The sequence below is a fragment of the Crassostrea angulata genome, chromosome 1 (genome assembly GCF_025612915.1).
Source record: "Crassostrea angulata isolate pt1a10 chromosome 1, ASM2561291v2, whole genome shotgun sequence".
Taxonomy (NCBI): Eukaryota; Metazoa; Mollusca; class Bivalvia; order Ostreida; family Ostreidae; genus Magallana; species Magallana angulata.
The window spans coordinates 17723035-17749635 of record NC_069111.1 but is presented as its reverse complement, the minus strand read 5'-3'; the positions used below and the strand labels follow the sequence as shown (position 1 = coordinate 17749635).

At 34.0% G+C, this 26601-nt stretch overlaps 4 protein-coding genes across 5 annotated transcripts in view; 1 reads left to right on the top strand and 3 right to left on the bottom strand.

The window, feature by feature from the left end:
- Positions 1 to 948: 948 nt before the first annotated feature.
- Positions 949 to 4999, bottom strand: LOC128190281 (uncharacterized). Its single transcript, XM_052862280.1, has 3 exons — positions 4924 to 4999; positions 2505 to 4835; positions 949 to 2336 (listed from the first exon to the last, which is right to left on the bottom strand). The coding sequence occupies exons 1-3, from the start codon at positions 4997 to 4999 to the stop codon at positions 1963 to 1965; spliced, it is 2781 nt and encodes a 926-aa protein (XP_052718240.1). The 3' UTR covers positions 949 to 1962.
- A 2538-nt stretch (positions 5000 to 7537) lies between these two features.
- LOC128157888 (uncharacterized) lies at positions 7538 to 16186 on the top strand. 2 transcript variants are annotated; one of them, XM_052820560.1, is made up of 15 exons: positions 7538 to 7664; positions 7917 to 7941; positions 8059 to 8133; positions 8259 to 8311; positions 10516 to 10600; positions 10851 to 10971; positions 11337 to 11512; positions 12057 to 12278; positions 12459 to 12800; positions 12991 to 13094; positions 13691 to 13868; positions 14405 to 14746; positions 15022 to 15294; positions 15435 to 15751; positions 16029 to 16186. In XM_052820560.1, exons 1-15 carry the CDS (start codon positions 7623 to 7625, stop codon positions 16035 to 16037), a joined length of 2364 nt encoding a protein of 787 aa, XP_052676520.1. In that variant the 5' UTR covers positions 7538 to 7622; the 3' UTR covers positions 16038 to 16186. The 2 variants fall into 2 exon arrangements, with proteins under 2 accessions (XP_052676520.1, XP_052676512.1); XM_052820552.1 differs by lacking the exon at positions 16029 to 16186 and having other exon boundaries at positions 15435 to 15857.
- LOC128157913 (uncharacterized) overlaps positions 16049 to 26601 on the bottom strand; it is a 24468-nt gene continuing 13915 nt past the window's right edge. The window contains exons 4-5 of the mRNA XM_052820575.1: positions 16822 to 16936; positions 16049 to 16528 (exon numbers count right to left, since the gene is read on the bottom strand). Of these exons, the coding sequence (XP_052676535.1) occupies positions 16189 to 16528; positions 16822 to 16936 (455 nt within the window). The 3' untranslated portion in view covers positions 16049 to 16188. The remainder of the gene's footprint in view (positions 16529 to 16821; positions 16937 to 26601) is intronic.
- Positions 20093 to 26601, bottom strand: part of LOC128157904 (uncharacterized) — a 10845-nt gene continuing 4336 nt past the window's right edge. Inside the window, exons 2-4 of the mRNA XM_052820564.1 lie at positions 21941 to 22384; positions 21576 to 21791; positions 20093 to 21342 (exon numbers count right to left, since the gene is read on the bottom strand). Coding sequence (XP_052676524.1) covers positions 21079 to 21342; positions 21576 to 21791; positions 21941 to 22384 — 924 coding nt within the window. The 3' untranslated portion in view covers positions 20093 to 21078. The remainder of the gene's footprint in view (positions 21343 to 21575; positions 21792 to 21940; positions 22385 to 26601) is intronic.

The window sequence follows — 26601 nt, the reverse complement described above, 5'->3', positions numbered from 1 at the left end:
GGAAATACAAATTAATGCAGGGATTACAGATAGAAAATGTGTATTATAGTAGCAGATTAAATGTAAATAACAAACAGCATTTTATAGCTGCAATTAAGCATTTTAGGAAAAATAAGATTGAAGGCCTTTGTGGTCAACACTGAAGTGTTTATCCCTGACTTTTTTTTAGGTTATACGATCAAAATTACACTCATTCATACTCAGGCTCACACATCAACACGATTGCATATTCGGATTTACAAGTTACAATGTAATTGAGGAAGAAGAATTCATTTCCTCAGTGAGCTAAACTATTTGGGCGCAAGCGGGGTTTGCATAATTATACAAAACAGAAAATAATGTAAAAATGCCAAAAATTTAATATTTAATCGTAGAATTGTTGAAAATCATAAAAATATAGGTATAAGGAATCATTCATCGAATACTATGAAGCGATCATTTAGTGTTCATTGCGTGATCTACAAATCTATGATAAAGTTTAAATGGAATTGATTACGCCCCAACCATAATGATCACCTCATAATACTGAGAGAGAGAGAGAGAGAGAGAGAGAGAGAGAGAGAGAGAGAGAGAGAGAGAGAGAGAGAGAGAGAGAGAGAGAGAGAGAGAATCTTTTGATCCTCGTCTCCAGATTGTTTTGGTTTAATATACACCAAATTTATCTATATCTTTTGTTGTACGCATACATATGAGAATGTGCAATTCTTAATGATATATTTATTTTACATTTTTTTTTGAGAATTATTTTTCGCTACTTAAACATGCTACATGTAACAGGATACCTCGATATATAACATTACCCTTAATGTTAAGAGGGCTCAATGGTCGTGACAATTTTATCTCCTTTGGAAGAAGAGCACTAATCAAAATTAAATTGCATTGATTTTTCTTCACTAGATGACAGTTTGTAGCTTAAAAGTCAGATAAAAAAGACAATATTCTATTTTATTCAATCTTAAACCAATTTGTAAACAGGATGACAATAATGAAAATTTACTCCAATTAGAGCCTCTTAATATCTTTCCCACAAAGATATTATACAACAGAAGTGTGTCAATCTAGATTTTGTGAGTCGTATAATAAATATTTTCAAGATCAAGACTTGCCGCTTATATCGCTTACATTTAGTGACTACCGAAAACATATAAAAAATATCCAACCCTTTTACTGGTAATAAACCGCCAATTGTCACTTTAAATGTAAATGAATTTCACTAGAAAGTTGTGTTTTATAAACGCAGTCTGCACATTATTTACGTATAAAAATAGAAAAAATCTTGACTTGTTTTCTTTTTATTAAAAAGAATAATCAAAAATAATGTTGTTAATCTCTAATAATCCTTGTCAATCAACATAGCACAGTAGGATAAAACGTAACCTATTGGACTGCAAGTCCCGTGTTTAAAACCCTCTTATAAGAATATATATTAATATATAATATATGTTCGATATTATCAAAAATGCAGTGCAGTGATGTTTCATGTTTTAAATATGGTATAATTTCATTTACCCTGATCATGATATATCAAGATACCCCGATAGATTTACTTCGCCTTTAATATTATGATAATTAATGATCGAGATAACAACGGCTTTTGTTTCATCAATATGTGAATGTACTAAGAATATGTATTTTATACATGGATGAATAAACCTGATTGCTGGTTGGTTTTCGACGAAAGAAGAATGTTGATTTAAGTGTAGCATTCGCGCCAGTAATTTTTTTTCTGATTTCAAAAGTATACATACATGTAGTGTTTTATAATTGATTTGAAATTGGTCAATGTACATCAGCTAATATAGAGGTCCCTAAGATATCTCAACCCTTCACCCACCCTAACCTGCCCCACAGTGAAAAGTTCTATAATATTTATCTTCATAACCACTTAAAAACGAAATTCAATTTTAAAGCACCATTACTGAACATAACCGTAAAAGAGTTACGATGAATTGATTTTTGACATTAAAATACTCTATTTTCTTTCACAACAGGTGTATTAATGTATTCAATTTTTCTTAGTCCTTGCATAGTAGCTTTTTCTAATAAATTTTGTGTAGCATTTTGTTTTGAGACAGGCTTAATTCTTTTTTTGGACGATGGCTTGACTTCAACATCAGAAAACATCATCACTCGAGGATTGAAAAACCCACTGCCCATAAAAGGAAGTTCTTCGCTCGCTATAATGGGCGAGACTGGGGGAGCAATCTGTCGTATTCCGAAAGGGTTATTATTTGTTTGCGGGTTGAGAGGAATATCGATTCTCATCTGATTTGGCATTTGTCGGCTAGGAAACTGAGGTCGTCTTCGGTTCTGGAAGGTTCGTCTGCCTGAAATGTCTAATGTCGGATTAAATAGATTGTTTGTCAAAGACAGAGATGGATCTTGAAGATAGAGGAGAGCTTCTTCGTTGAAGTTGTCGAAGAGTTCAAAGGCAAGAGGATCTAGAAGAAAGTCTTGGAAAGGAAGGAAGAGAAGAGGATCGAGAAGATCGAAAGGAGGCCCACCTTGTTGAAGTTGATTTTGAGTCTCAGGCTGTCGCCCGCGCTGCCTCTGTCGTCGACGTTCTGTCCGAAACGTAGGTCGCGTCGGAGAATTTTGGAAAGGAATTCTGTTCAAGGGGATTTGAGACGGGTTTGGAAATCTTGCTGTCGGCTGGGAAGGACGAAAGGGAGGACGAAGTGTTGGTGCAACGTTGCTTGGAATTCGAATTAGCTGTCTTCGTGAAAAAATTGGAAGGCCTTGTCGTAACGATTGGGGTAATCCCTGATTAACACGAAACTGAGGTGTGGTCACAAATGCAGCATTAATAGATCGCTGTCCTATCTGATTATTTGATAACATCGTTGGATCTCTTCCAAAGTTTTGAGACCTATCTTGTATCCCGTCCCAGACTTGTGTATTTAAATTCCTGGTGCGTTGATCGTTTATAAATCGCACTGCGTTGCCATTTTCTACAGGTATTGAGTTTGGACTAGTGCGGCCAAGATTTCGTTGAATATTCGAACGAATTAAATTCGGTGTAAATTGCGAGTTTGGTATAGATGGACCGTTAAAATTAGGAATTTCCAAATTATTTACTGGCATTGGTCTATTTTGTGAATCAATCATTGATCCCTGGGCTACGGTATTCTGAAATGTCCTCTGTGCTGGCAATGGTTGTGGTAGTGGTGCAAAGCTATTCATTGCAGTCGGCTGCAATTGTTGTTGCTGGATCCCTGTAAAAACTTGTTGCTGTTGTTGCTGAATTCTTTGTGAATCTATAAAGTTAGGGCGAATATTTGGTAACCTAGGTGATGTTATACCTGCAGAATCTGCGCTAATAAAATTGTTTCCTTGTTCGTTTCTAAAGCTACTCACAACATTTTGGACTGTTCTGAAAGGATTTCGGAAGATATCTCTAGCCACAGTTCGCGGCTCAATTCCATTGCCCGGGTTTATTTGACCTTGCTGTATTGGAGGTCCCTGAACTGGAGGTCCTCGTAATGGAGGTCCCTGTACTGGGAGTCCTTGTATTGAAGATCCCTGAATTGGAGGTCCCCGTAATGAAGGCCCCTGTACTGGTGGCCCCTGTATTGGAGGTCCTTGTAATGGAGGTCCCCGTAATGGAGGCCCCTGTACTGGTGGCCCCTGTATTGGAGGTCCTTGTAATGGAGGTCGTCCCTGTACTGGACGTCCCCGTATTGGAGGCCCGCCTCCTATTTGGAACACACCTAGTTCATTTACGATGGGTTGTCGTACATTAGAAAATTGAGGTAAACTCGTTGGAATTCTAGGCTGAAAGGTTGATCGCGGAGGTGGCAAAAGAGGTCTGTTAACCTGTTGTCTAATGTTAGTGTTAAGAGGAGCTCGGCGCAGTGGTTGATTTACATGAATCCTATTTTCGCCCATATCAGACACTGATTGTCTTTGTTGTCCACCAATTCCATTTCGAGCAATGTTCCCTCCCAATGGAAAATTGATTGGAATATTCATATTCCCAAAGACATCAGACGGTTCGCCTAAATTTGGACTGTTGAACAATGAGTTGTGTGACCACATATCAGATTTAGCAGCTCGATCCGCCGGTAGGTTATTTTGAATTAACATACTGTTCATACTGTTTTGAGCAGGGAGTTGGTTGCTATTTTGTGCTAAAGAATCTGTCAAAGGTTGCCGACTACTAGGAAAAGAAGGAAATGAAGGCTGTGTATCTGCAGGACTGCTATTTACTGGAGTGTTAAGTTGATCTTGTCCTGAAGTAATTGATAACCAATCTCTAATTACAGAAGATGCGGGTGATGCAGTATTTGCCTGATTGGTTAAAGAAGGAGGCAGCTGTTCGTGTGGCAAGTTCTGGTGAAAAATTGTATTAGCATTAGGACTAGGTTGGTTCCTAGTTAATTCTGAAGACCCCTGAGTTGTCGATGATTGACCAGTCATTGACATCATAGAACGGAGATCCGGTAATTCTGGTCCTATTGGCGACGCTTCACGTTGACGGTCTGTTACAGAATCAGAAACACGAATAGTATTGTTCGGAGGAATATCATTACTGGTTCCAGGGGGCAGTTGGAAATTCGTCCCTGAAATCATGTCATCAATAAAATTTCCATTTGAGAATAACGCATTGTTTCCAGATGAATCAGGTGGAGTGATATTATCAAACAGGTTATTAACTGAAGAATGTGGTGGCCTGATGGTAGTTCCTCCCAAGAAATCTAATGGCACATTAGCGAGGCTTTCAAGATTAGGCATGGACTCAGAACCGGAGAAAAGATTCCTTCCAAATGGATCCGGGTCAACTGCACTAGGATCGTTAAGCGGCCTTGCAAATCCGAATTCGGGTCCATTATTGCCTTAGATAATAAATAAGATATCGGATGTTAGATAAATATGAGTTAAATATCAACAAGAGAGAGAGAGAAAGAGAGAGAGAGAGATTACCATTTCTCTGTTGACCGGAAGTGACGTATATTGCCCCAAATAGTCCATAAAGAACTGTGACCAGCCTAAGCGTCATACCTGAAATTTAAGTTTGTTTATTAGTGTGATTTACATTTGTTTATAAATAAAAGAGACAAAAGTAGAAGGAGAATGGTATCTAACTTATACGTTTATAAGTGATTAAAAACAAGTTTTTTTTATTATTTTTATATAATCTTCTATAATTCTACGACTTCTATAATTAAGTTTGTAACATTGCTCGCAATTAAATACATACATATGGTACAAGTAGCAATTTATGATATACTACTATCCTCCATTCCTATTGTATATGTATTTATTAAAGGTTCGAATAACACGTGTTCGTGTTTATTTAGAACTGTAATCTATCGGTTAGTTGTTGGTCACCTTGTCAGGTGACATTTAAATATTCATTGCACGGGTTTTAACTGACCGATGTTAGCGCGGAAAGTTATATAGCCATTCGAAGGCTCTTCTCAGTGGAGATAACTTAATTCCCACTCACCCGCCCTTGCTTTTGATGTTTATTGGAATATTATGTTAAAATATTGTTTTATTTTGTAGAAATGAAGATAAAGAAGAAAACTATGCATTTACATGTAGATTTGTGTAATTTCATAAATAAGTAAACTGCACTTCAGAGCGCTTCACATCCTAATATACGTGTTTGTGTTTTATTTTATAAATTATTTATGTTCGTTTGAGTGGAACGAATAAGAACATAATGCTAGTTATGTTGTATTTCACTAATTGATTCACTCATGAAAATTAAATAAAAATGTTTAGAGCTTAATCTGAACATGTTATTAAACTATCTGTCATCGATAACATACAATTGAAATTTCAAAAAGGGTTTTCTCTGAAAATAGAGTGGTCACTTGATGGCTTATGACAGTTTAAGTCCGAATTTTGATATAAACATCTTTGTTCCTCTGCAAAAAGAGTTTAATATTGATAAAAAAAAAAGTAGATCATATCTAAAAAGAAAAAAAAACAACATTACAATGCATTTTACAAATTAAGTTTAAATCAGAAAACATTAGGCGTTATTGTTATAACAACAGAACTACAATGAAAATAGTCATATCGATATAACTATGTGCTAGCAGTTTTCATTGAGTTAATATATAATAAAGAAGCTAGCAAAAAAAGACGGTTTATCATTTATATTGTCTTTTACCGGTGTTTACAATCCGTTAATTAAGTATATTCAAATAACTGGAAAACTCCGATAGCAGCGGTGAAAGCATTTAATAAATTTATATACTTAAGAGATCATAAAATAATTAGGCCTACCTGACGCTTGATAAAGGATCCTTGCTCAAATCATATTTTAAAGCTTATATTTTTTAGCATGTGAAAATAACCAATCGAGTATCACGTGACCTTGTTGGACATGCTCGTTATGAAAGCGTTTACATATCTACTCGGTAGACAATGGTTTTCAAAGGTGTTGAACTACATACAAATGCAATCTACCGTGACAGGCGTACACATCTTAATGAGCGAATTGAGACCGTATATCTTCGACGGTCCTAGTTCAAACGACTGACCACAAAGTAAAAAGGAAACGAACTTTGTTCTACTACTATTCATCGCTTGTTCCCCCCCCCCCCCCCCCTTGCTATCATATCTTTCTTTCACGCTTATTTATCTCTCTCTCTCTCTTTTGCTCTCTATCTCTTTTACACATACACATGAACACATTTTTTTTAAAGGACTATATATGATAAGGGTCGAAAATGGCCCCCTAAAATGAACATCGTCATTTTTCTATCATTCTTTGTTTTCTTAGTACAGATATGTATGTGATGTGTTTACATAATATTCATTTTGGTTCAAGTGCCCACAATTTAGAAATATGACATTATAAAGACAACCTTTTCCCGCCATATTTGCATTTTTAGCTTAAAACAGCTTGTTTTCAAGCAGGTTTTCCTTCCGAAAACATAGAGCGCATTCTTGAACAAATAAAATATTTTAATCAGAGATGTATCTAGCCAAGACTAATAAGTGACAAAAAAATTTTCCTTGTTCAAGCATGCGCTCTATATTTCCCATTCGTAAATAGATAAGAAAAATGTCAATTTTTGGCCGATTTTGATTGAATTATAGAAATGGCGTGATTTCTGACGTCATATACTGCCAGAGAGTGCAAATTAATCAATCAAATAGATGAAAAATATATTTTATATCAACTCTTCTAAAAAATTAGTTAACATTTTATTGTACCCGAAACACTCAAAAAATGGCGAATCATGGAGGCCAAATTTAATTCTTATCATATATACTTCTTTCATTTTTAGCAAAGAGTTCAACCTATGTAATAAAATACGGATTTTAAACGATGCTCATAAAAACACAAAAAGTCCATGGTTTTCAACAACTTAAATTATGCAATTGTTCGCCTGAACAACTAAGCTTGTCCATTATGGCTTGTCGTCATTTGAATTCATAATAAAATTAAAACCTATCCTATGCGTGATGGCCGGTGTTTCAGTAATCAGCCTGTATATATTTGAAGATTTTTGCGTATCACTGGACTTTATCACAAATTGCTTAAAATTAGAACGAAATTCGTTTCGGACATAAGCTTATCTGTTGACAAACAAACTCATCTGCAGGACCCTGATGAAGGTTTATTCATGTTCATGTAGCTAGCCCGAAAGATTTAAACAATGAGATATTTGGTTGTGGCCTTGGCGCTTTGCCTCGAGACAGTAAGTTTTGAAACTTTTTTATTAAAACATTAACAAATAAAAAAATGATACGAATGGCAAATCAATGAAAAATAAAGAACTTAAAAAGATGCAAATATTTTCAAAAGGATTTTTTCACCCTTTTGAGCATTGCGCCTGTCTGTAATGAACATTCATGAATTATATGTGTTTTCATCGGATAAATTAGGTTGCAATGTACCATGTACATTTATTTACGTCATTCAAAATCTGGGGTTTTTTTTCTTCTGAAAGGTTACACATGGGACGCCTTGCTATGGTATGTATAATTATGATTTAATTGTATTAACATTACAGTCAAGTTATTAAAAAAGTTTTGGACACATTATGATATTAGTTTCAAATTCATAAGACAACGCCTTTTTTCTCCCTGTAGGTCAAACGAATGACACCACAGGGGATTTACCCCAAGATACCAATGTCATGGACATCATTGTCAAAGCTAACATGGGTAGAGTTCTTCTTTATTATTATATATAGATGTTTATTAACTAAGTCTTTTATATATTCAATTCACCTATTTTCATTCAAATCAACCCAAAATGAAATAAATGCGATATGTTTGTATGTCCACAGAGTCCCGGAATTTGAATAATCTTTACGAGGGCGATATCATTAGACATGCATCGGTATGTATACATTACTTTTATTTGTTATACTTTCATGTTAAATACTGAAATCTGATTGGTTAAGACGCAGTTAATAATATTTACTATTACCCTCAGCGTTAGCAACGCACTTGGCAACGGGTAACATTAAAAAATGTTACATGCGCGAAAATTATGCGCGTACGGTTCGCTGTAGAATTCACGTTATTCCTATATAAAAGCAGTAAAATTTTCTTAAAAATTTTAAAAAAGACATTCAGTATAACAAAATAAATAGTGCCTGTTTGGGAGGATAACAGTTGAAATTGACACCCCTCGAAAACCATTGTCAACCTCCGCTTCGCGTCGGTTGACAATGGTTTTCTCGGGGTGTCAATTTCAACTGTTACCCTCCCAAACAGGCACTATTTATATAATATTGTATATTAATCAAAAATACCATTATCACCGAGATATCAGTGCATTTTTTAAAATTGGTTCTTTACGAATATATTGGTGAAAGAAGCTCTTAGTGCACATGTATAAGAATTATAATTTTCAGTGCCAGAAATTTTATGACTATTTTTTTCTGAAATGCATGTAATCCTAAATGTTTTTTTTTATTGTTGCTTATTTTTCACGATTTGCAAACAGGAAGTAGTCCACAAATATATATAACAACATAAGTATAACATAAGTACATCAATTCAAGCGTTTTTAAAGTTTTATTTTTATCTGGATGTTTAATTCGTTTTCTTCACTAAGCTTACATTATACGATGTGAAGTCAATTTGCATAACATTTTTTTATTGATAAGATAAGGAATAATTATGTAAGCAAGAAATTTTCAACATTTTTATCTCTTTTTGTTTTCATGATTTTTCCGTAAAGTAAACACCACTATGTGTGCACATGCATAACTGGCATGTCATTTGTAATAGATATGAATTACCCTTTATTTTCTGTATTCGGATAAATACACATTAATTTTTTGTGTGTGTGTGATTTTTACACGGAGTTAAGGAAATTATATATTAAGAAATACTTCTATGTACGACCAAGTATGGCAAAATTTATTGATTTACTCAATTCTGATTCTATATTTATGTTAAAAAAAACTGGGTAAATATGTGTACGAATCTTTTAATAAGAGGGACAACTTTACCATCAGACGTGAATAAGCGTAAATCAAGTTTATATATAATTACTGCTTTGTTGGTCTTTTTGATATTTTTTCATCCACTTTATACCTTTTATATATATTTATATAACTTGCCTCCCACCTGTACCCACAAAGTACTGTTAAATTGTATGCTATGGCAATGTATGTAATGTATACGCCAATAAACTACTACTACTACTATTAATCTATATTGAGATAAGTACACATAATTTAACACCGTGAATATTACGAGGCTACAGCTGTTCTTGTTTTTCCGGGGCCCCGGGCTAAACTCTTGTTTACTGATAGTCTGTTAAAGACGATACGCGGTTCATTAGAATCTTTCTGTACAGTAATAATGTGACCGTAATTTTGAGGAACAGAAATATTTGTTTATGTATTTATGTATTAAGATTTTCGAGGGTCTTTGTCTGTGATAATTCTACGAATCAGATTTGTAACATAGAGTTTAACAGTGACGCAAATAACGTGCATGTACTGTTGGGGCGAGAGCGGTGTTTGCATGATTATAAGAAATTGTTATAACTTAGATAAGTTAATATATTAATAAAGTCATAAATAACTGAAATTTTGAAAAATATTTATTATAGCCGCGGAATTAACTAACAACGAACTCACGATTTTTCAGCTTAGATGACGCAAAGCAGTCCCTTATCATCAGTTGTTGACGGGAGGGGGGAGGGGGAAGCTCGGCATCGACTTGAATTTTTAAATCACTCAACTCAGTCCTCAACTCAAATCCTTATACGAAAAGTGCAGAATTTGAAGTCAAAACTGATAATTAGACTTGCGGCTGTGCATTGACTTGAGGAAAGTTGATTAATATACGGAGGAGGCCTGAATGTACAATTTGTTACATACAATACACAAAAGCCGTATTAAATTTAGCACTTTTGTCCAGGCGATGAACTTTGAAAAAATTACCATCTTAATAAATAAACCGTTGATTTATTGCATGTGAACAAAATTCATCCAATATGATCAAAACATTGCACTTTCATGATAGATAAACAATTTTTTTTAGAGTAACTGTTGCACTTTTTTATTTTCATTAATATGTTAGAGAGAGAAAAGAAATGCAATACGGGTCGAAAATTGGAAGTGGAAAAATAACATTATCCCTTATATCATTGAGAAGAATGGAATAAGTGAGTAATTGGATTAAACAGATATTACAATATACATGTAATAAATGAACAGTAATAAGTTAACGTTTTACAGATCCGACTTTGAAGATCAATACAATTTATCTGTGGCAAATAGATGTACTAATACAAATATTACACATTCCAATGGTGACTTTGAACCGATTGATTTTTGATCGTTGATACATGTACCTCAGTCTATAAATCAATGCACCATCAGACCACACCAGAATTTTTGTTTATCAATTTCAAGATGACAAAGGTTTGGCCGTGATTCAGTTTGCGATAATCAAGTACAACAGTGTACAGTCCTGTGTCAGGTGGATCCCGAGGACGAAGGAGGAGGACTATGTCATCATCAAAGACGGAGAGGGGTACATGTTTACATTCTCATATTACATAAATTAAACGGAAAGTTTGAGCGTACATTGTGAACACTTGACAATATATAGCTAACAGTGTTTCCTTGTTTCCGAGCACAGTGGATTTTTGTGCAAGTTGTCTGAATGTGAGTGATTGTGAATCAAGTCTATACTTAACTTCAGAAATTCTTCGGAATCAAAATACATGTACACATGTTATAACTCAAATAAAAACGTTGATATTTAGAACTTTGTTGGTAACATGTAACTTGACCTCAACCATAAACAAAAAACAAATGTACCGCAAGCAAGCATGTATCTGGGAACGAAAGTCGATCTGCAGTATTTTTTTCAACAAAGCAAGTCCTTTCTTTCAGCTGTCATTCGTCTATCGGTCGTGACACTGGACCTCAAAACCTCGTTCTGGGCTCTTCCTGTTACTACATCGGTGTCATATTGCACGAGTTGAACCACGCTGTAGGGTTTTTCCACGAGCAGAGCCGGTATGACCGAGATGATTACATCCTTGTCAACTGGGAAAATATTCAAAACGGTATCATCTTTCAGGATTTGTACTCGATAACACTGTTTCTAATACCCAGATTTCTACTATCGATAGAGAGTTTAACTAAAAAATCCGACACAGACTAGAATAAGTTTTTAATACTATAAAGAGTTTTGTTTTTATAATGAAAATAATTTTATGATGAATCGACTCCAATGTTTGTTTTTCACAATTCAGAAGAAAGCAAGAATGTATATTTCTCTCTTTAAATAAGAAGTCTTTTTTAATTATAATGATTTTCATTAATTAAAACATCATTTGAAGCTTAAAAATTGTATGTGCTATTCGTGCGTTTTCAAGTAGAATGAACATACTGTAAAAATCTTGACTTTTAGTACATGTACATATCGTAAAAAGTTTTTTTCCCAATTATATACATTTTTTCAATATTATAAGAGATTATTCCTCATTGTGTGCATACATATACTTTAACAATAACGCTATAGGTTTATGCTATATTTTGGGGGGGGGGGAAATTTGACGATTTTGAAAATATATAAGGTTTTATCTGCTTTCTTATGAATTTTTGTAGATAGGACAGGCGATTTCACAAAGCAACAGAACAACATTATGGATACTTTGGGAACTGTATATGACTATGGTAGCATTATGCACTATAGTTCGACTACTTTCTCAATAAATGGAAAACCTACGCTGGTGCCCAAATTCAACACACACGGAAATATGGGACAGAGATCGGAAATGAGTGAAGTTGATATCTGGAAAATAAACAAATTATATGGCTGTGAAAATGGTAAATATTATCATTATTTTTTGTACTTCATTCAAAATAACTGTATTCCGATCGACTTTCTAAAATATTTTTATCAAAATTTGTTTTCATTGAATTTCAAAATTTATTTTAATTGAAATTTCAAGATAAAACGTAGTCTTTGATAAATTGTTTTTAATTTTGCATATTTTCTCTATTAAGGTGATCCACCATTGCCAATTTGGGCACGATTAGAGCAGACGACAGTCACAACATCAGTACCAGTCCCCTCAAGTACCCCAACAACAAACCGGTCAACTACCAAGCTACCATCGACAACCCAGGGTCATGTGACACACTCTCCCATGACGTCATCTCTTTTGGAGTCTTCTTCCACAACCTCTCATACGTTACAGATCAAAACAAGAACAATACCTACAACAACTAATGCAATGACAACAAAAGCTACAACAACAACAAGAACAACACCTACAACAAGCAATACAAAGACAACAAAAACAACAACGACAACAACAATAAAGCCTTGTCCTGAAGAAAGTCGACGTAAGTCAACAGCCCTGCTTTTATTTGAACAAGAAACTATCTAACTAATTTAATATTTTTGAAATATATTTACAGCAAACTTTAACTTAATTTTTTTATTTTTATAAATGCAGTGCTATGATTGAAATGTGGCACACGCATAGTAAATCTTTAATGTATTGACTGATATTTATTTCTTTAATTCTTGTAGTTCCTAGTGGCATTCCAGGAAAAGTTCAAGACTTGAAAGTCTTTTTAATTGAGAATACGTTAAGGGTGTTTTGGATAGCACCCTGTACAAGTGTCCCTTTAACAGTAAGACGCTTACAGTCAGTCAAGCATATCTTTTACAACATACACCACAGCACAGCATAGCATAGCATTCAAGTCTCATAGCATAGCATTAGATCTCATAGCATAACAATGGAATCTCATAGCTTAGCATACAATCTCATAGAATCGTGTTCGTCATATCATAACGTAGCATACATAGCATAGCATACAACATCATTAAAACCCAGTTTTAAGTGCTTTTAAATGTTCACATTTCAAATTATTGGTAAACTTTGGCTTTTTGTCATTTTATTCCGAAATGTTTGGAACTCTTCTGTAAATGGAGGCGTTTTTGTTCAAATCTCATAGCATAGCATACCATATCATTTAGTCCTTCATTTCAATTTCTCATAGCATACAATTTACGAATAGCATTGATGCATGCTATGCTTGTACACAAATTTTAAAACTATAATTGAAATATAATTATCAATTTCTCACAATTCTATTCAAAGCACTCAATGTGTACTGCATAACAGCGTATTGTAGAATAAAAGTTTAAATTGAATCTGATACATGTGGACCAAATTTAATCCAAATTATTGCAAACTGAAATAAAATGAAATAATTATTGACAGGGCTACAGGTTAACAATTAAAAATGGCCAGAAACACTCGACAATAACAATAGCACCAAATCATCGATCCTACTACGTTTACACCGCCAATCATCCGGGCACTCGGTACGAAATGACAGTGACGGCTTTATCTAAGTCCGGAAGTGGAGAAACCTCAGAACGTGTATCAACTGTTTCCGGTAAACTTTTGTCAATGTATCCTCTTAATTTTTATTATTTCTAAGGTCTTTTATTTTAACTTGCTACTGCTTTTACGACAAGACTGATCTTTATACATGTACATGTAATAATAAAGCTGTTATACATGACAAATCAACACAACTTAATTTCTGTGCACTAAACGTGCAATTTTAATGTTAAGTAATCGTATTTTTAAATTAAACGTAATTTCATTATACCTTTCTACATGTTTATAATAATTATACATTGTACAAGTTCCCTAACAATTTTTGGGTTCGGTTATGCAATTCCTGTTACTCACACTCCGGATATTATTTACCAGATACTAATGCGTCATGCTGTGTTAACACGTACTTGCATCTATATTTGTATTTATTACGTTCTGTCAGTACTTCATTTATTATAACATAACTTTATAAACATATGGAAATAATTCATGGACATACTGTTATATAAAAGAAGTCTTTTTTAAATCTAAAAAATATAGTTCTGATATGAAGAATACATGACTGTCAATATTTTTTTTTCATTTAAGCTTGTGGGCACGATATTGTTCTACCAGAAAATGGAAAGGTTGCTTCAATTCACTCTCCCTACTTCCGTAACGAATACTATGAACCGGATGTTGCGTGTCAATGGAATGTCAAAGCATCTGAGGGTCAAAGATTAAAAATTCACTTTGACGCCATCAACCTGGCAGATAACACAACTTCCTGCACAGATGATTACGTCATGCTTAACGATGACCGCTTCTGCAGAGAACATCCAAGCGGCGGATATTACGTCACAGTCGGCAGAGATGCAAAAATCATATTTAGATCATCGTCCAGTGCGAATATAAAACATAGTGGTTTCAACTTATCCATTGAGGCTATAGGTAAATAGTTAACAATCAATCCTAAAATCAGTATATTTTGGATTTTACATGACATACCATCATCCATATGCAACAAAATTAAACGAACATGCCCACATTGAAAATTATATACATGTATTTTGTTTTATGTGGTTAACTTATGTATTTGAAAATCATATATTTTACCAAAGTACATTCAAACAAGTTTAGTGACACAAAAAAACGAAAAATTGAATGTTAGTAAAAGGCAGTTTTTTTTCCAAGACTGGTATAATCTTCATTGTACATCAATTTAGACACGAAGCCAAACGTAAAGAATGTGATCAATACACCCGGAGTGATTGGGCTAGCATGGGATCCTCCGGAAAATTCCATAAATACTTCCTATAACCACGTCCTTAAATACAGAATATTACCGGAAGTAAATCAAGAGGTCATTAGGTTGGCACCAGGTGTCCACGAGTTTGTGTTTCCGACAGGACGAAATATAGGACGCCGGTACGAGATTGAGTTATCTACCTTGACTGATAAAGAAGAAGGACGACCCGTCAAATATACCTTAAGATCGGGTATGTTAGTCGCCGATTCATCGTGAACAATCTCTTTTTGCTATTTCAAAAAAGCGAAAAAATATCGTAAAATTTCAGTTCTCATACTTGCTAATAAGCAATAGGTTTCTGCAGAAAATGTACCATTTTTATTATTTCAGCTTGCGGTCATAATGTCACAGTTAATGGCGTTGGAAGAATTCAGAACCCGCCATCTTATGGTCTATATCAACCGGATGTTGTTTGTGAATGGCAATTCAGTTCATTTCAAGGAAGACAATACAGATTACGTCTCTTAAATATAGAACTGGAATCTTCCCCAAATTGTGAAAATGATTTTGTATCGATTAACTCACAGAAATTCTGTGAAGCCAACCATATAACTTCTAGTACTTCTGTTTTTACCAAAACTGCAAAAGTTGTGTTTCGGACAAATGGGTCCGTACAGGGAAAAGGTTTCATTATACAATACGAAATGGTAAGACAATACGCAATGACCATTTAAAGAGTTAAACAAATAGCACAAGCTTCGCATATTGTGTATACGTTGTCTTAAATTTCCACAAGTTGCTTTATATATAACTTGTTTTTACGCTAAATTAAGTTATTACGTCATATCGATGTACAAAATAAACAAAGTTGCTCAATAATTCCTTGAATACATTTTCCAAAAACAATAATTATATACATGTACGTGTTTCATACAAAAGAATGTTTTATCAAAATTCTATTTCTTTTTCTGTTTTTTTTTTTAGGTATCGTGAGTTTAAAATTAACAATGGTTCCACCATTACCTGAATGCGGGAAGTAAATTTGTACATTTCTTAAACTTTAAATTTATCATTTTTGGTTTTTAAAAAAAACACGTTGCAATTTTGTGGTTGTCATAAAGCTGACTCTTTGTTTTCAAAAATCTCAGGCAGTTGTTGTTTTCGTCTTGTTTCCACCACAGTGCCCTTTCGGAATCAGCAATGGCTCTGCTTGGTCGGATGTGTTACGACAATTTGGTCGTTCCTCTTTGTTTTGCAGGCTTAGGTTAATAATCTCTTCGTCTTTTTGACTGCTGTAAATCCTTTTCTTTAATAAACCCTTGAGGAAGAATCCAATAGCGGTTCCCACCAGTATTGCTACCAGTATCAGTGCGTTCATCGACATGACGCACAGCATAAGGAGATATGCTACAGTTACCCGGATGAGGTACAAAAACGTTCCCAGTAATCGCCGTGGAAGCACAAAGGGGTTACACGACGTCGATCTGTTGAGTTAAAACAGATCTTATATCTATTCGTTTAAATACAAATGTATCTTAGGGAAATCCCATTTTTGAAGAACATTTTATAAGATTGAAAGTTTTAATTCTCAAAAAACGTCAACACTTAATATGTGAAACGCTGACTGCAATTTAGTATTTATGTTATATTGAAGTTTTGTAATTCAAAGAATTCAAAACTATAACAATCTAGATTGTTATTGATAGGTTTGAGTTCTTTGAATTACAAAACTTAAATGTAACTTTTAATATTTAATGATTATGAATTACAAACTTACTGCTGGAAATTATTTTCGATCTCGTGCAATCTGGTAATAACTCTATAGTGAATTAGGGTGATAATCTCGAACAAAAATGCCAGGACTGCACCTGCAACCATAGCCATTGCTATTCCTGAAAGGGAAAGGTCAATACTAGTAATTGATTAAATATGAAGGAAATAAATAATTTTTAATATGCAGGGTAACTGAAATGCATTTCTGTTTACGGCTTTCGTTGAAAAAAATACCATACCGGTACATGTATCTGTATTTCATAAATCTACAACTGTTGGTTGTCATCAATACGATTCGTATCTCCTTGACATTAAAGAGGGTTTGTTGGAAACGAATTGCACTTGTATCCGAAAACTTGGAACGTTTATAAATTGATAACGTATTCTATGTTGTTATTGTGAAATATTACATTAATAATAACTTTTTTGCAATCTTCAAGTACCAATGATGTTTAAAATATATAAAACAAAAGACAAACAACATTTCGAGACCGAGGAGGTTATCCTGCAACATTCACGAAAACAAGAATTTTATTTCTATTCTACTAACAGCCCAGTATTTCAACAGATCGGTTCTCCTGTAGAGAGACGATCTAGGTCATTTTGACGGCTCTTCAGTGTAACCCCAACGGTTTTATTAGTAATACTTACATGTGTATCGATCAAAGAAATCATATGCAGACGACAGACCTTTTCTTAGGATTGAAATACTCTTCACTTATTTATAAAATATCTTTGAATCACATTCCTGATATTTTAAAGGCGATTTAATACGATTATTACTACTACTCGTTATATATATTTTATGTAAAACACGCAGTGAAAATGTGCTAGGGAGGTCCTAGGAACAGCCGCATTGATCTCTTAAAAATAAAGATTTGAGGCAATACACATTGTTTTGACTGGAACTAACACGTGAAATTGACATGGTTTAAAAATCAAAGTACTGATAGTACTGATAGACGGTGGCGTGAAATGTGAGTTTCATAATGTGGGTTCTATACTGCACTTAATTCATCAAACTGAACAATGAAATGAAACATAATTTCATATCTTTTTTTTAATACGAGAACACAGGTAGGATATAATGCTTCAACATACGTTGCATTTACTGGTGTTGGAATTGAGTTAAATTTGTTAAGAAATGAAATTGTTTGCAACTGAAAGGTGAAGTGCAAGTCTGTATCATTGTGAATGGGGAAATGAACACAGTAATGTACATGACTGACTTCCATTTGTAAGGCCATATAGTATTCTTTGAATGATTATTAGTGGTACATCATTCAACAAGCTCCATAACAGAGTGGTCTATATATTGCAAATTTGAACTGTATATCCTTAATTTGAATATTGCTGGTGATTTTGTTTTACTAAATTATTTTTTGCATTATTGCTATTGGGATAAGGATAGGCAAGACTAGTTATACATATTTGCTCTTGTTTTAATCAATGCAGTTTTCACCAGATTTATATTATTTGAACTTGGTCTTAAGCCAGTATGGGTCATACCCGTATTATGACATACAACCTATAGAAGTAAAACTAAACATATTTGTTTCTTGTTATACTTAAAGGAAATGTCAACATTTAAGCATTAAATAATTATTTTCTGAAAGATGTGGTCTCAAAACTGCAACGGTGTGTGCATGTACAAATTGAATAACGTGCGCTAGCGCATTATGATAATTTGTTTGCATACACCATTGCAGTTATGAGACCACATCTTTCAAGAAATAGTTATTCAATTCTTATGAATATTTACGTGTTTAAACATTTATTTTATTCCCGCAAGTATGATTTGTTTTTAAAGAAAGTTTGACTTATTAAACGAGTAATGCAAAATTAACGGAAGAGATATTGGAACAGCCGAATTATGCTGACAAAAATAGTGCAAAGCGTTTTAAAGTCTAAGAACACAATTGCATTCTTCTTTCTGTGATTTGATGAGTTTACTTTTAATACACTAAGAAATTAATCAATGAAATTTCATTTATCTGTCAAAACATATTTACATCAATGAAATATTAATCAGCGTAAGTATAATATCAGGTCGCGATCCGGTTTGAAGTTGCGACAAGAGTCAGTTCATGTTCTTTGCATACTAAATGTATTTCTACACACCAGATTTGGTGGTTGGGTCTTCTGTGTTATGCGTAAATATCAACCAATGCAATTTAATGGAGGGAAAGAAAGTAAATGTGAATATTGATCAGTGAAATGTTCTCCTCAGATTTTATGGTTTTCTGAACAATGGGGCGTAAGCAACATAAGGAAGAAAATAAGGGGAATGTATTCATTTATTATCATTGATAAACAGAGGAAGTCGGAATGGCACAAAAGGTTTATTATAAATGGAACAATGTGAGGAAAAAGTAAATCATTCGGACATAATGATTGTTTTTGCTTTGGTGCAACAAATTTGAACATGTATATTATGTCAGATATGAAAAGTATAATAACTGCATAGTAAGGAATTGTACATTTGAAACATCGACATGTATTTATATCAGATTTAAAAAAGTAAGAACAAGTGCATTTCAAAGAATAGTACATCCAAAACATACACATGTGAAAAACTCATGACATCGTGTGACAAATATGGACATGTATATTATGTCAGGTATGAAAAGGAAAATTTAAAATAACTGCATGGTAAGACATTGTACATTTAAAAGTGACACGTGAAAAAAAACAAAACACTGTGCAAAACACTGTGCAACAAATACTGACATGCATTTTATATCAGATTAGAAAAGTAAGAACAAGTGCATTTTAAAGAATAGTACATCCAAAACATACACATGTGAAAAACTCATGACATCGTGTGACAAATATGGACATGTATATTATAAATAACAGCATTGTAAAGAAATGTACATCCAAAATATTCACAAGTTATAAAACACATTACATTGTGTGACAAATTTTGATATGTTTTAAAGCAGAACTGCATTGTAAGGAATTTAACATAAGAAAGGTAAAAAAGTACAGACATATGTGAAAAACATTTTACAATGTGCAACAAATTTGGACATGTATGTTATGTTGGATAAGAAAAGGAAAATAACTGCATGGTAAAAAATAGTACATGCAAAACAGAGATGTGAAAAACACAATACATTGGGCGAGAAGTATGGACTTGTAAATTATAACTTGTAAAGCAGGCACTTGTGTAAAACAGATGATGAACGTAACTAAACACTAGACAAAAAAACAACTACCGGTAAGTACAATACTATGGAAAAAAAATAATACTGTAAATATGAGGAAGCATAACTGTTAACAGGAAAAACTGAAATATCTCCCTTGTTTGATATTAAATCAAGTTATTGGTATATAATAAGGTATAGTACAAAGTTAACAATCTATCATAGTTTCATTTTGGTTTGGTTTGATAAACCTGAGCACATTTTTATTCAAGGGGAGAGGAATTATTAAAAACAAATGATAGGAATAACAAAACACTACAACATACTTTATAGTCTAAGCACATCTACTAAAAATATAAACAAGCATCACTAACATAAGATATATTTACAAAAACGTTTAACTTGAAGCAGAATATTTTATACAAAATAATAGGAATATACATTTTGTGGAGAAATATGGTTACAATATCTGACATGTTTGAGATTTTAAGGAGAAAATAAATATAATTGGCACAAATAGGAGTTGAAATGCATAGTTTAGGAACAATTGCATATATTAAAAAAAACTGTTGCAACATTATAGTGTTTGATGTATAAGAAGATTTTTTTTTCATACAAAAAAAACTGTACATAACATTTTGAACTCAAAAGAATTCTCTCCAGGCATTTAATTTTGATTTGGCACATTTTTTGGAGATTTATTTCTGTTTTAAAAAATGAGAAAATTGTGTAAATATTGGCACTCACAAGAAATTATGCATCAGAATTGCAAATTATTTTGAACACTTACCGGTAGTTTCATCACAAATGTAAATGATAGATATTTTCGTATTAAGTTTTAGTTCAAGTTCAAAAACAATGAAATTTAGACAATAAACCAAACATTTGGAATATTGGTGGACATTATTGTTATGCTGAATTTCATGAGTAAATGAATCAGATGTAAGTTTATTTCAAACAATCACTCTGACCCATGCTCTATTCACTTTTTTAGGTTTATTGTGAATTTATATCCAATGTGGAATGTTTGAAGTTAATAGGAAATTGATGGTTCTGCAATTTGGCATGGCCCAATTTTGGCACTACTCAGGGCATTGTAAAGTTTAAACAATTTAAAGCAGAATACTTTGGACGGACATTCCAATTGCAGTTATTTGTACTTGAAACGGAAGTCTCTGCACAATGACGTCTTCCATCTGCTCGACGGTCATCTGTGACACATCCCCAAAACGTTGCAACTGTCCTCTTATCATGTCTATATCTACGACATAGTCTCTGAAAATCCCATTCTCCTGAAGACAAACCTCACAGGTAGCATCTCCAAATGAAATGGCTTCCACTTGCCCTGTAACTTTTCTCTCTTGTGGTTGTGTCTTCTAAAAAGAGAAATTGAAAAAATGTTAAATTATCAAAATAAATCATATTAACCAAGACAAGTAATAAATATATTGGGTATGACTTGATTGTTAGGAATTCAGACAGCTTTTATTTGAAGAAGCGATAATGTGGATGTAAAGTGAGGTTTATGATACAGGTATCAATTTCTTTAATCGTTTTGAATAATTTGAAATCAGTTATTCTGAAAATGTATTTTTAGCTAAGAAGATACCTTCACTACAGTGTTGCGGGTGGAGTTCAGGGTTTTTCTTCTTTGCCACTCTGCAACAACACAGTGTGACACTTCTACATAATCACCAATGGTAATTGGCTGATTTGCCAATTCCCTCCAAAGAGTTAACTCTATTTCCGCATCGCTATCTTGTATCGTAATCGTTCTCACTTTGGTCTCCGTCTGGTTGACTTGTACTGTCTTGATGGCCTCATCCTGTGAAAATCATTTTATGAGTATTATTTCATTTTCTAAATAAAATTATGTACATTAATATTAGAACTTATTTTTCAGAACTTAATTTAGGGTGGAGACATACTTTCCATTTAATAATGCTTATCTCTTAAACAAACATGTATGCTTACTTTCACAACTTCCCCTTGAACAGTGGAGATCGATTTTACTGGGGCATCAAGAATTTCTTTCAGACTCTTCTTTGGTGACTGTGGAGTAATGAGGCCGATTCCCTTCAAAGAGAGTTCTTTTGGAACGGTGACCATTTGTCCTGCCATTATCTTTGTCTGTTTGGATAAAACCAAACGGGTGCCTTTAACCAAGAAATTTCTCAGAGTGAGGGAGCGTCCTTCTCTTATTTGGCTGAACTTCGTCTCGTCACTTAATGTAGCCGTCATGGCTTCAGTAGCATCAGCGACACTGAAGTTCAGCATCTGGCCTTTTTCCCCGTTTGAGCTGTTGAAAGTTGCAGTGTGGCCAACTTTGATTACACATACTCTCACCATTGTTGTCGGATATGGTGCTGCATCACCGGCCTTGCATGACAGCAACTCCTTTAGAGTCTTGTACTGCATCTAAAAGAATATATGTAAACTATTAATGCATATAACTGGAAAGACCATTTTAATATTATATTGATGTTAACCGAGTATGATTCCCTGTATTTCTTACTGAAACTTAGTTATAGAGGAACTGCAGAACTGAATATACACGTAAACAAGGGTTGTGTATTTTTCTGCACTCATGTTGTTACCTTCGATCATAATGATTTTCTCCTTAAGTACAGATTTTTAAGAACACATAAATTTACACTGGTATATACGCAACAATAGGTTTGTGGTCAGAATAAAATGATTCTAAAGTAGCAGATGAAATACCCTGAGAATAATTCATTACTGGCCTGTTAGTATAAATGTGATCCAAACAACTACCATAATCAGTGGTACAACTGTGCACTATCTGATGGAGCAAAATTCCAGTTGGGTCTGCTAATGACTTTAGGTCTTTGTGGGAAAAATAATCAAGATTTGTATCACCCATCAAAATGAAAGGTTGTGTAGCATTCAACAGACCCATATAGAAAAGGGATGTGACATAGAGCTGAAAATTGACAATTGTTGCAATCCTTGGTGAACAGTAATAGAATACTAAATTGAAAATTTCATCATTTACCTCTATGGAGCACACTACTGTTTCAATTCCACATAAACAGAGGTTCTTCAGGTTTTTCAGGGGGAGTTTGGAATAAACAACTATACCATAAAAGGGTCTTTCATTATTGTGATTTACATTTGAATCAAAACGTTGAATGGAAAAACCTGGCAAGTGGTAGTCTTCATTCTTGTCACTAGATTTGAGTCTACTCTCTGCTAAAACAATTATATCTGCTGAAAGCATATTGTTCTCAGTTTGTAAGTCCCTATAATGCAAATGCAAAGACCTTGTGTTGTGATATATTATTTTCACATCAGAGTTCAAGTTTTCAAGCATAGGTAAACAGGCCCATAAAGATGCCTCCAGACGAAGACGATTCATTTCCATTACAACTTGTTCTGACACAGCAATTTTGTTTTCATTCAAGTTCAGGATAAATAAGTCTTGCAATTTGCTGACTCGACTTAACCCTACATAGTGCATATGCTCTTGCTTTCTACTTCCCAAATCTAACACAATTTGTTTGACAGTTGAACCTTGAGCTTTATGGATGGTTTTAGCGCAAGCCATTCGCAAGGGAAATTGTCTCCTGGTCACATGACAAGATTTATGTCTACCAAGTGTGAATTTTTTAGACACTTCAAGAACCGGTGTCCAAGTACTTGGAATGTTTTCATTGTACAAATGCCTGTATTTTAATCTTGAAGCATGTCCAATTCTTGGATCCTCAAACAGCACCCATACTATGCTACATCTCTTGGAACCTGCAACTCTGAAGTCTAAATTCTTAACAATGCATGGACTTCCATTAGTTAAACCATCTTCCACGTCAACATTTGTACATATTTCAGCAGGGTGCTCAGTTGCTAAATGCAAATCTTCAAACAATCCCATTGTCTTACTTGGATCATTAGGTATTTGTTGGAGAATGCGTTCTTTGATTTCTCCAGCAACATCCCCATTTACCATGTCTAATGCCAATACTATACATTTACTTTCAGGTAACGCCATTTCAAAGGCTGCATCATTATGACTGTTCACTTGCGCATTTGTTGTATATAGATGAGGAACAAAATTCATGTCAAGAATATCAGCTCTACTGCAAATTCTGCTTTTCAACATGTCAATGTCTGAATCAGTGTGTAGACCCTCCCTTAGTCGATTTAGCAATTTTGCAAAGTCCTGATCATTTTTTTGCCTCATAATTTCTGTTAGTTCATACATCTGAAAAAAATCTGTCCAAAGATTAATTGCAAGAGGCCCATATCCTTCAGAAATATCTTCGAACACCCAACCATCAAACACTGGTTTCAGCTGGAATAAATCACCTATAGCTATGATGCTTATTCCCCCAAAAGGGCAATCTTTTCCAAAGATATCCTGTAGTCTTAAATTTATAAAATTGAACATTCTATTTCCAACCATGGAAACTTCATCGATAAAGATAACTTTCAAGCTTCGAAATTTCACTCTCATATTATCAAGTTGCTGAGCATCTAAAGGTTTGTATTTCAAGTTTTGGTTAGCTGGAATGCAGAAAGTGGAGTGTATCGTATGACCTCCAATGTTGTATGCAGCCTTTCCAGTTGGTGCACATAGAATAGCTTTCACCTCATCACAGTTATATGCAACTTTTTTTGAATAAAAACGTGTAATAGCTTGGAATAGGCATGTTGTCAGTAAACTTTTTCCTACACCAGCACCTCCTGTTAGAAAGCAATAGATTGGCAAATCATCTGTTTTGATTTTGTGCAAAACATGATAAAAGAAAATTTTCTGTTTATCATTCAGTGATCTTACAAGGGCATTGTATTCAGAGTTACCCATTGAATTAAATGAGATATCATTTCTCTCCACTTGCTTTCTACTTATTCCCAAGTCCAATCCAAGGTCATATTCCACAGCAGCCAAATCTGGATTGAAACACGCATACTCTGGACAAGCATTGTCATCTTCCTCAGCATCTATTGCTTCATTGTGTTGTATTTCTGCTGCAACAACGTGATCTGGATTGCAAGGAAAATGATCCATTGTTTCCTCTATAACATTGGTAATACCATTGTCCAACTCAAAAGGCATCTTATTTGTCAGAATTATTTCAACATTGTTCTTGTAACATGTCTCGTATGAGCCATCCATTTCCCTCAGATCTATTTCTTCTTTTCTCCATGGGTAAAAAAGCATAAGCTGCTCTCTGAAATAATTTTCAGGATCTTGCTCCTTATTGTAGCGTACATATCTTATTATCTTACTAGTCTTTCTTAGTCTTAAAATTGAACCATCATTCATAGGATACTCCTTCTCAAAAATGAGATTATTTTCTTGGGCATCATTTTCATCAGCCTCATCTTCATTCACCTCTTCAAATTCATCTTCTGGTAAGAAATCACTCCTTTGGTTTTGTTTATCCTTTGAAGGTCTAACAACATCAAATGATGACACGAAAGCTGCTAAACAATACTTTTGGAGAAGCCTTGGCCTTCTCTGATAACGTTTAATCCAATTGTCTGTTTCTATATCTGTGGAACCCTCGGGCAATTCTTGTAGTGCTTCAAAGGATTTCAATAAAAATGTGCGTTTTGCTGGTTCACTTGTGTTGATGAAAACCACAGTCCTACTACTGGAACGAAGGGGCATTTGCAATAGTAAATATGCAGCCTCTTGAGCACAAATTTCTACATGAGTCAAGAATTTGTTTCCTATTTGCCGGACTTGCTGTTTTAATGACAAGTTGCCTTTTTTTGCCTCTTCACATGCATCATGGAGTAAATTTGACATACCTTTCTGAGATTTTGAAACATATGAGACAAGATATGAAGCACATGCATAACCATCCAGAATAAACTGAACATCAATATTTGCTTCCCAAGCCCTAAGCAAAAGTTCATTATATGAATTGATCCTAATTTCTTCTATTCCTTGTTTTAGAAACAATTTTGGTGACTTTAAAGATGACCTTATTGCTAAGATGTAACTTTCTTCTGTCAGTTCTAACTTTTGAAGAAGGTCACCAAAAGTTTTAATGGTCTGTAGTAATTGTGCATCATTAAGAAGCTCACATATTTTTTGAAAGTGTTGCTGTACATTTGGATTTTTCTCATAACAGTCATCATTTAGAGGTTCAAGAATAAGTGTTTCTGGCAGAGGAGGTAAGGGGAAATTGAATCGGCAGATATTTTTACCACCTCTCTTGCATGTTCGAGCATGTCGATGCGTTTGATAATTCACAAGCTCTGCAATGTCATCATTCTTTGAACAAGTTGCATGATTGTCAACAAAATTTTGTATCTCTTCATTTTTTGCTTTCCCAAAAATAGGAGCATTTTCAATCCAGAGAAGGAGATGGATATGAGGAGACCCTCTTTGTTGAAATTCAACTCGATAGAAGAAGTCAACAATTTTTCCTAGAGGGAGATTTTTTCCTCTTAAAATTTGAGACATAAACATTCTAAACCGATGGTCAAAATACCTGGAGCATGTTACAGGGTCCTTTTTAATGAGTTCACATCTGTCAATCCAAGACAATTCATCAACATCTTTCTCAGACAAATCAATGTTGTTCAAGCTTTTGCTCAGGATTTGAAGCAAATTTTTCCACTTTGTCTCAGCGGCAGAAAAAGAGCAAAACCATGTTGGA

Excerpts from the sequence above, each read along its gene's own strand:
- LOC128157888 (XM_052820552.1), top strand. The coding sequence starts at position 7,623 with ATGAGATATTTGGTTGTGGCCTTGGCGCTTTGCCTCGAGACA. Across the intron at positions 7,665-7,916 it reads TGGCGCTTTGCCTCGAGACA|GTTACACATGGGACGCCTTG; the intron begins GTAAGTTTTGAA and ends TTCTTCTGAAAG. Across the intron at positions 12,801-12,990 it reads TTGTCCTGAAGAAAGTCGAC|TTCCTAGTGGCATTCCAGGA; the intron begins GTAAGTCAACAG and ends TAATTCTTGTAG.
- LOC128190281 (XM_052862280.1), bottom strand. The coding sequence starts at position 4,999 with ATGACGCTTAGGCTGGTCACAGTTCTTTATGGACTATTTGGGGCAATA. Across the intron at positions 4,836-4,923 it reads TTCCGGTCAACAGAGAAATG|GCAATAATGGACCCGAATTC; the intron begins GTAATCTCTCTC and ends TTATTATCTAAG. Across the intron at positions 2,337-2,504 it reads TCAAAATCAACTTCAACAAG|ACATTTCAGGCAGACGAACC; the intron begins GTGGGCCTCCTT and ends ATCCGACATTAG.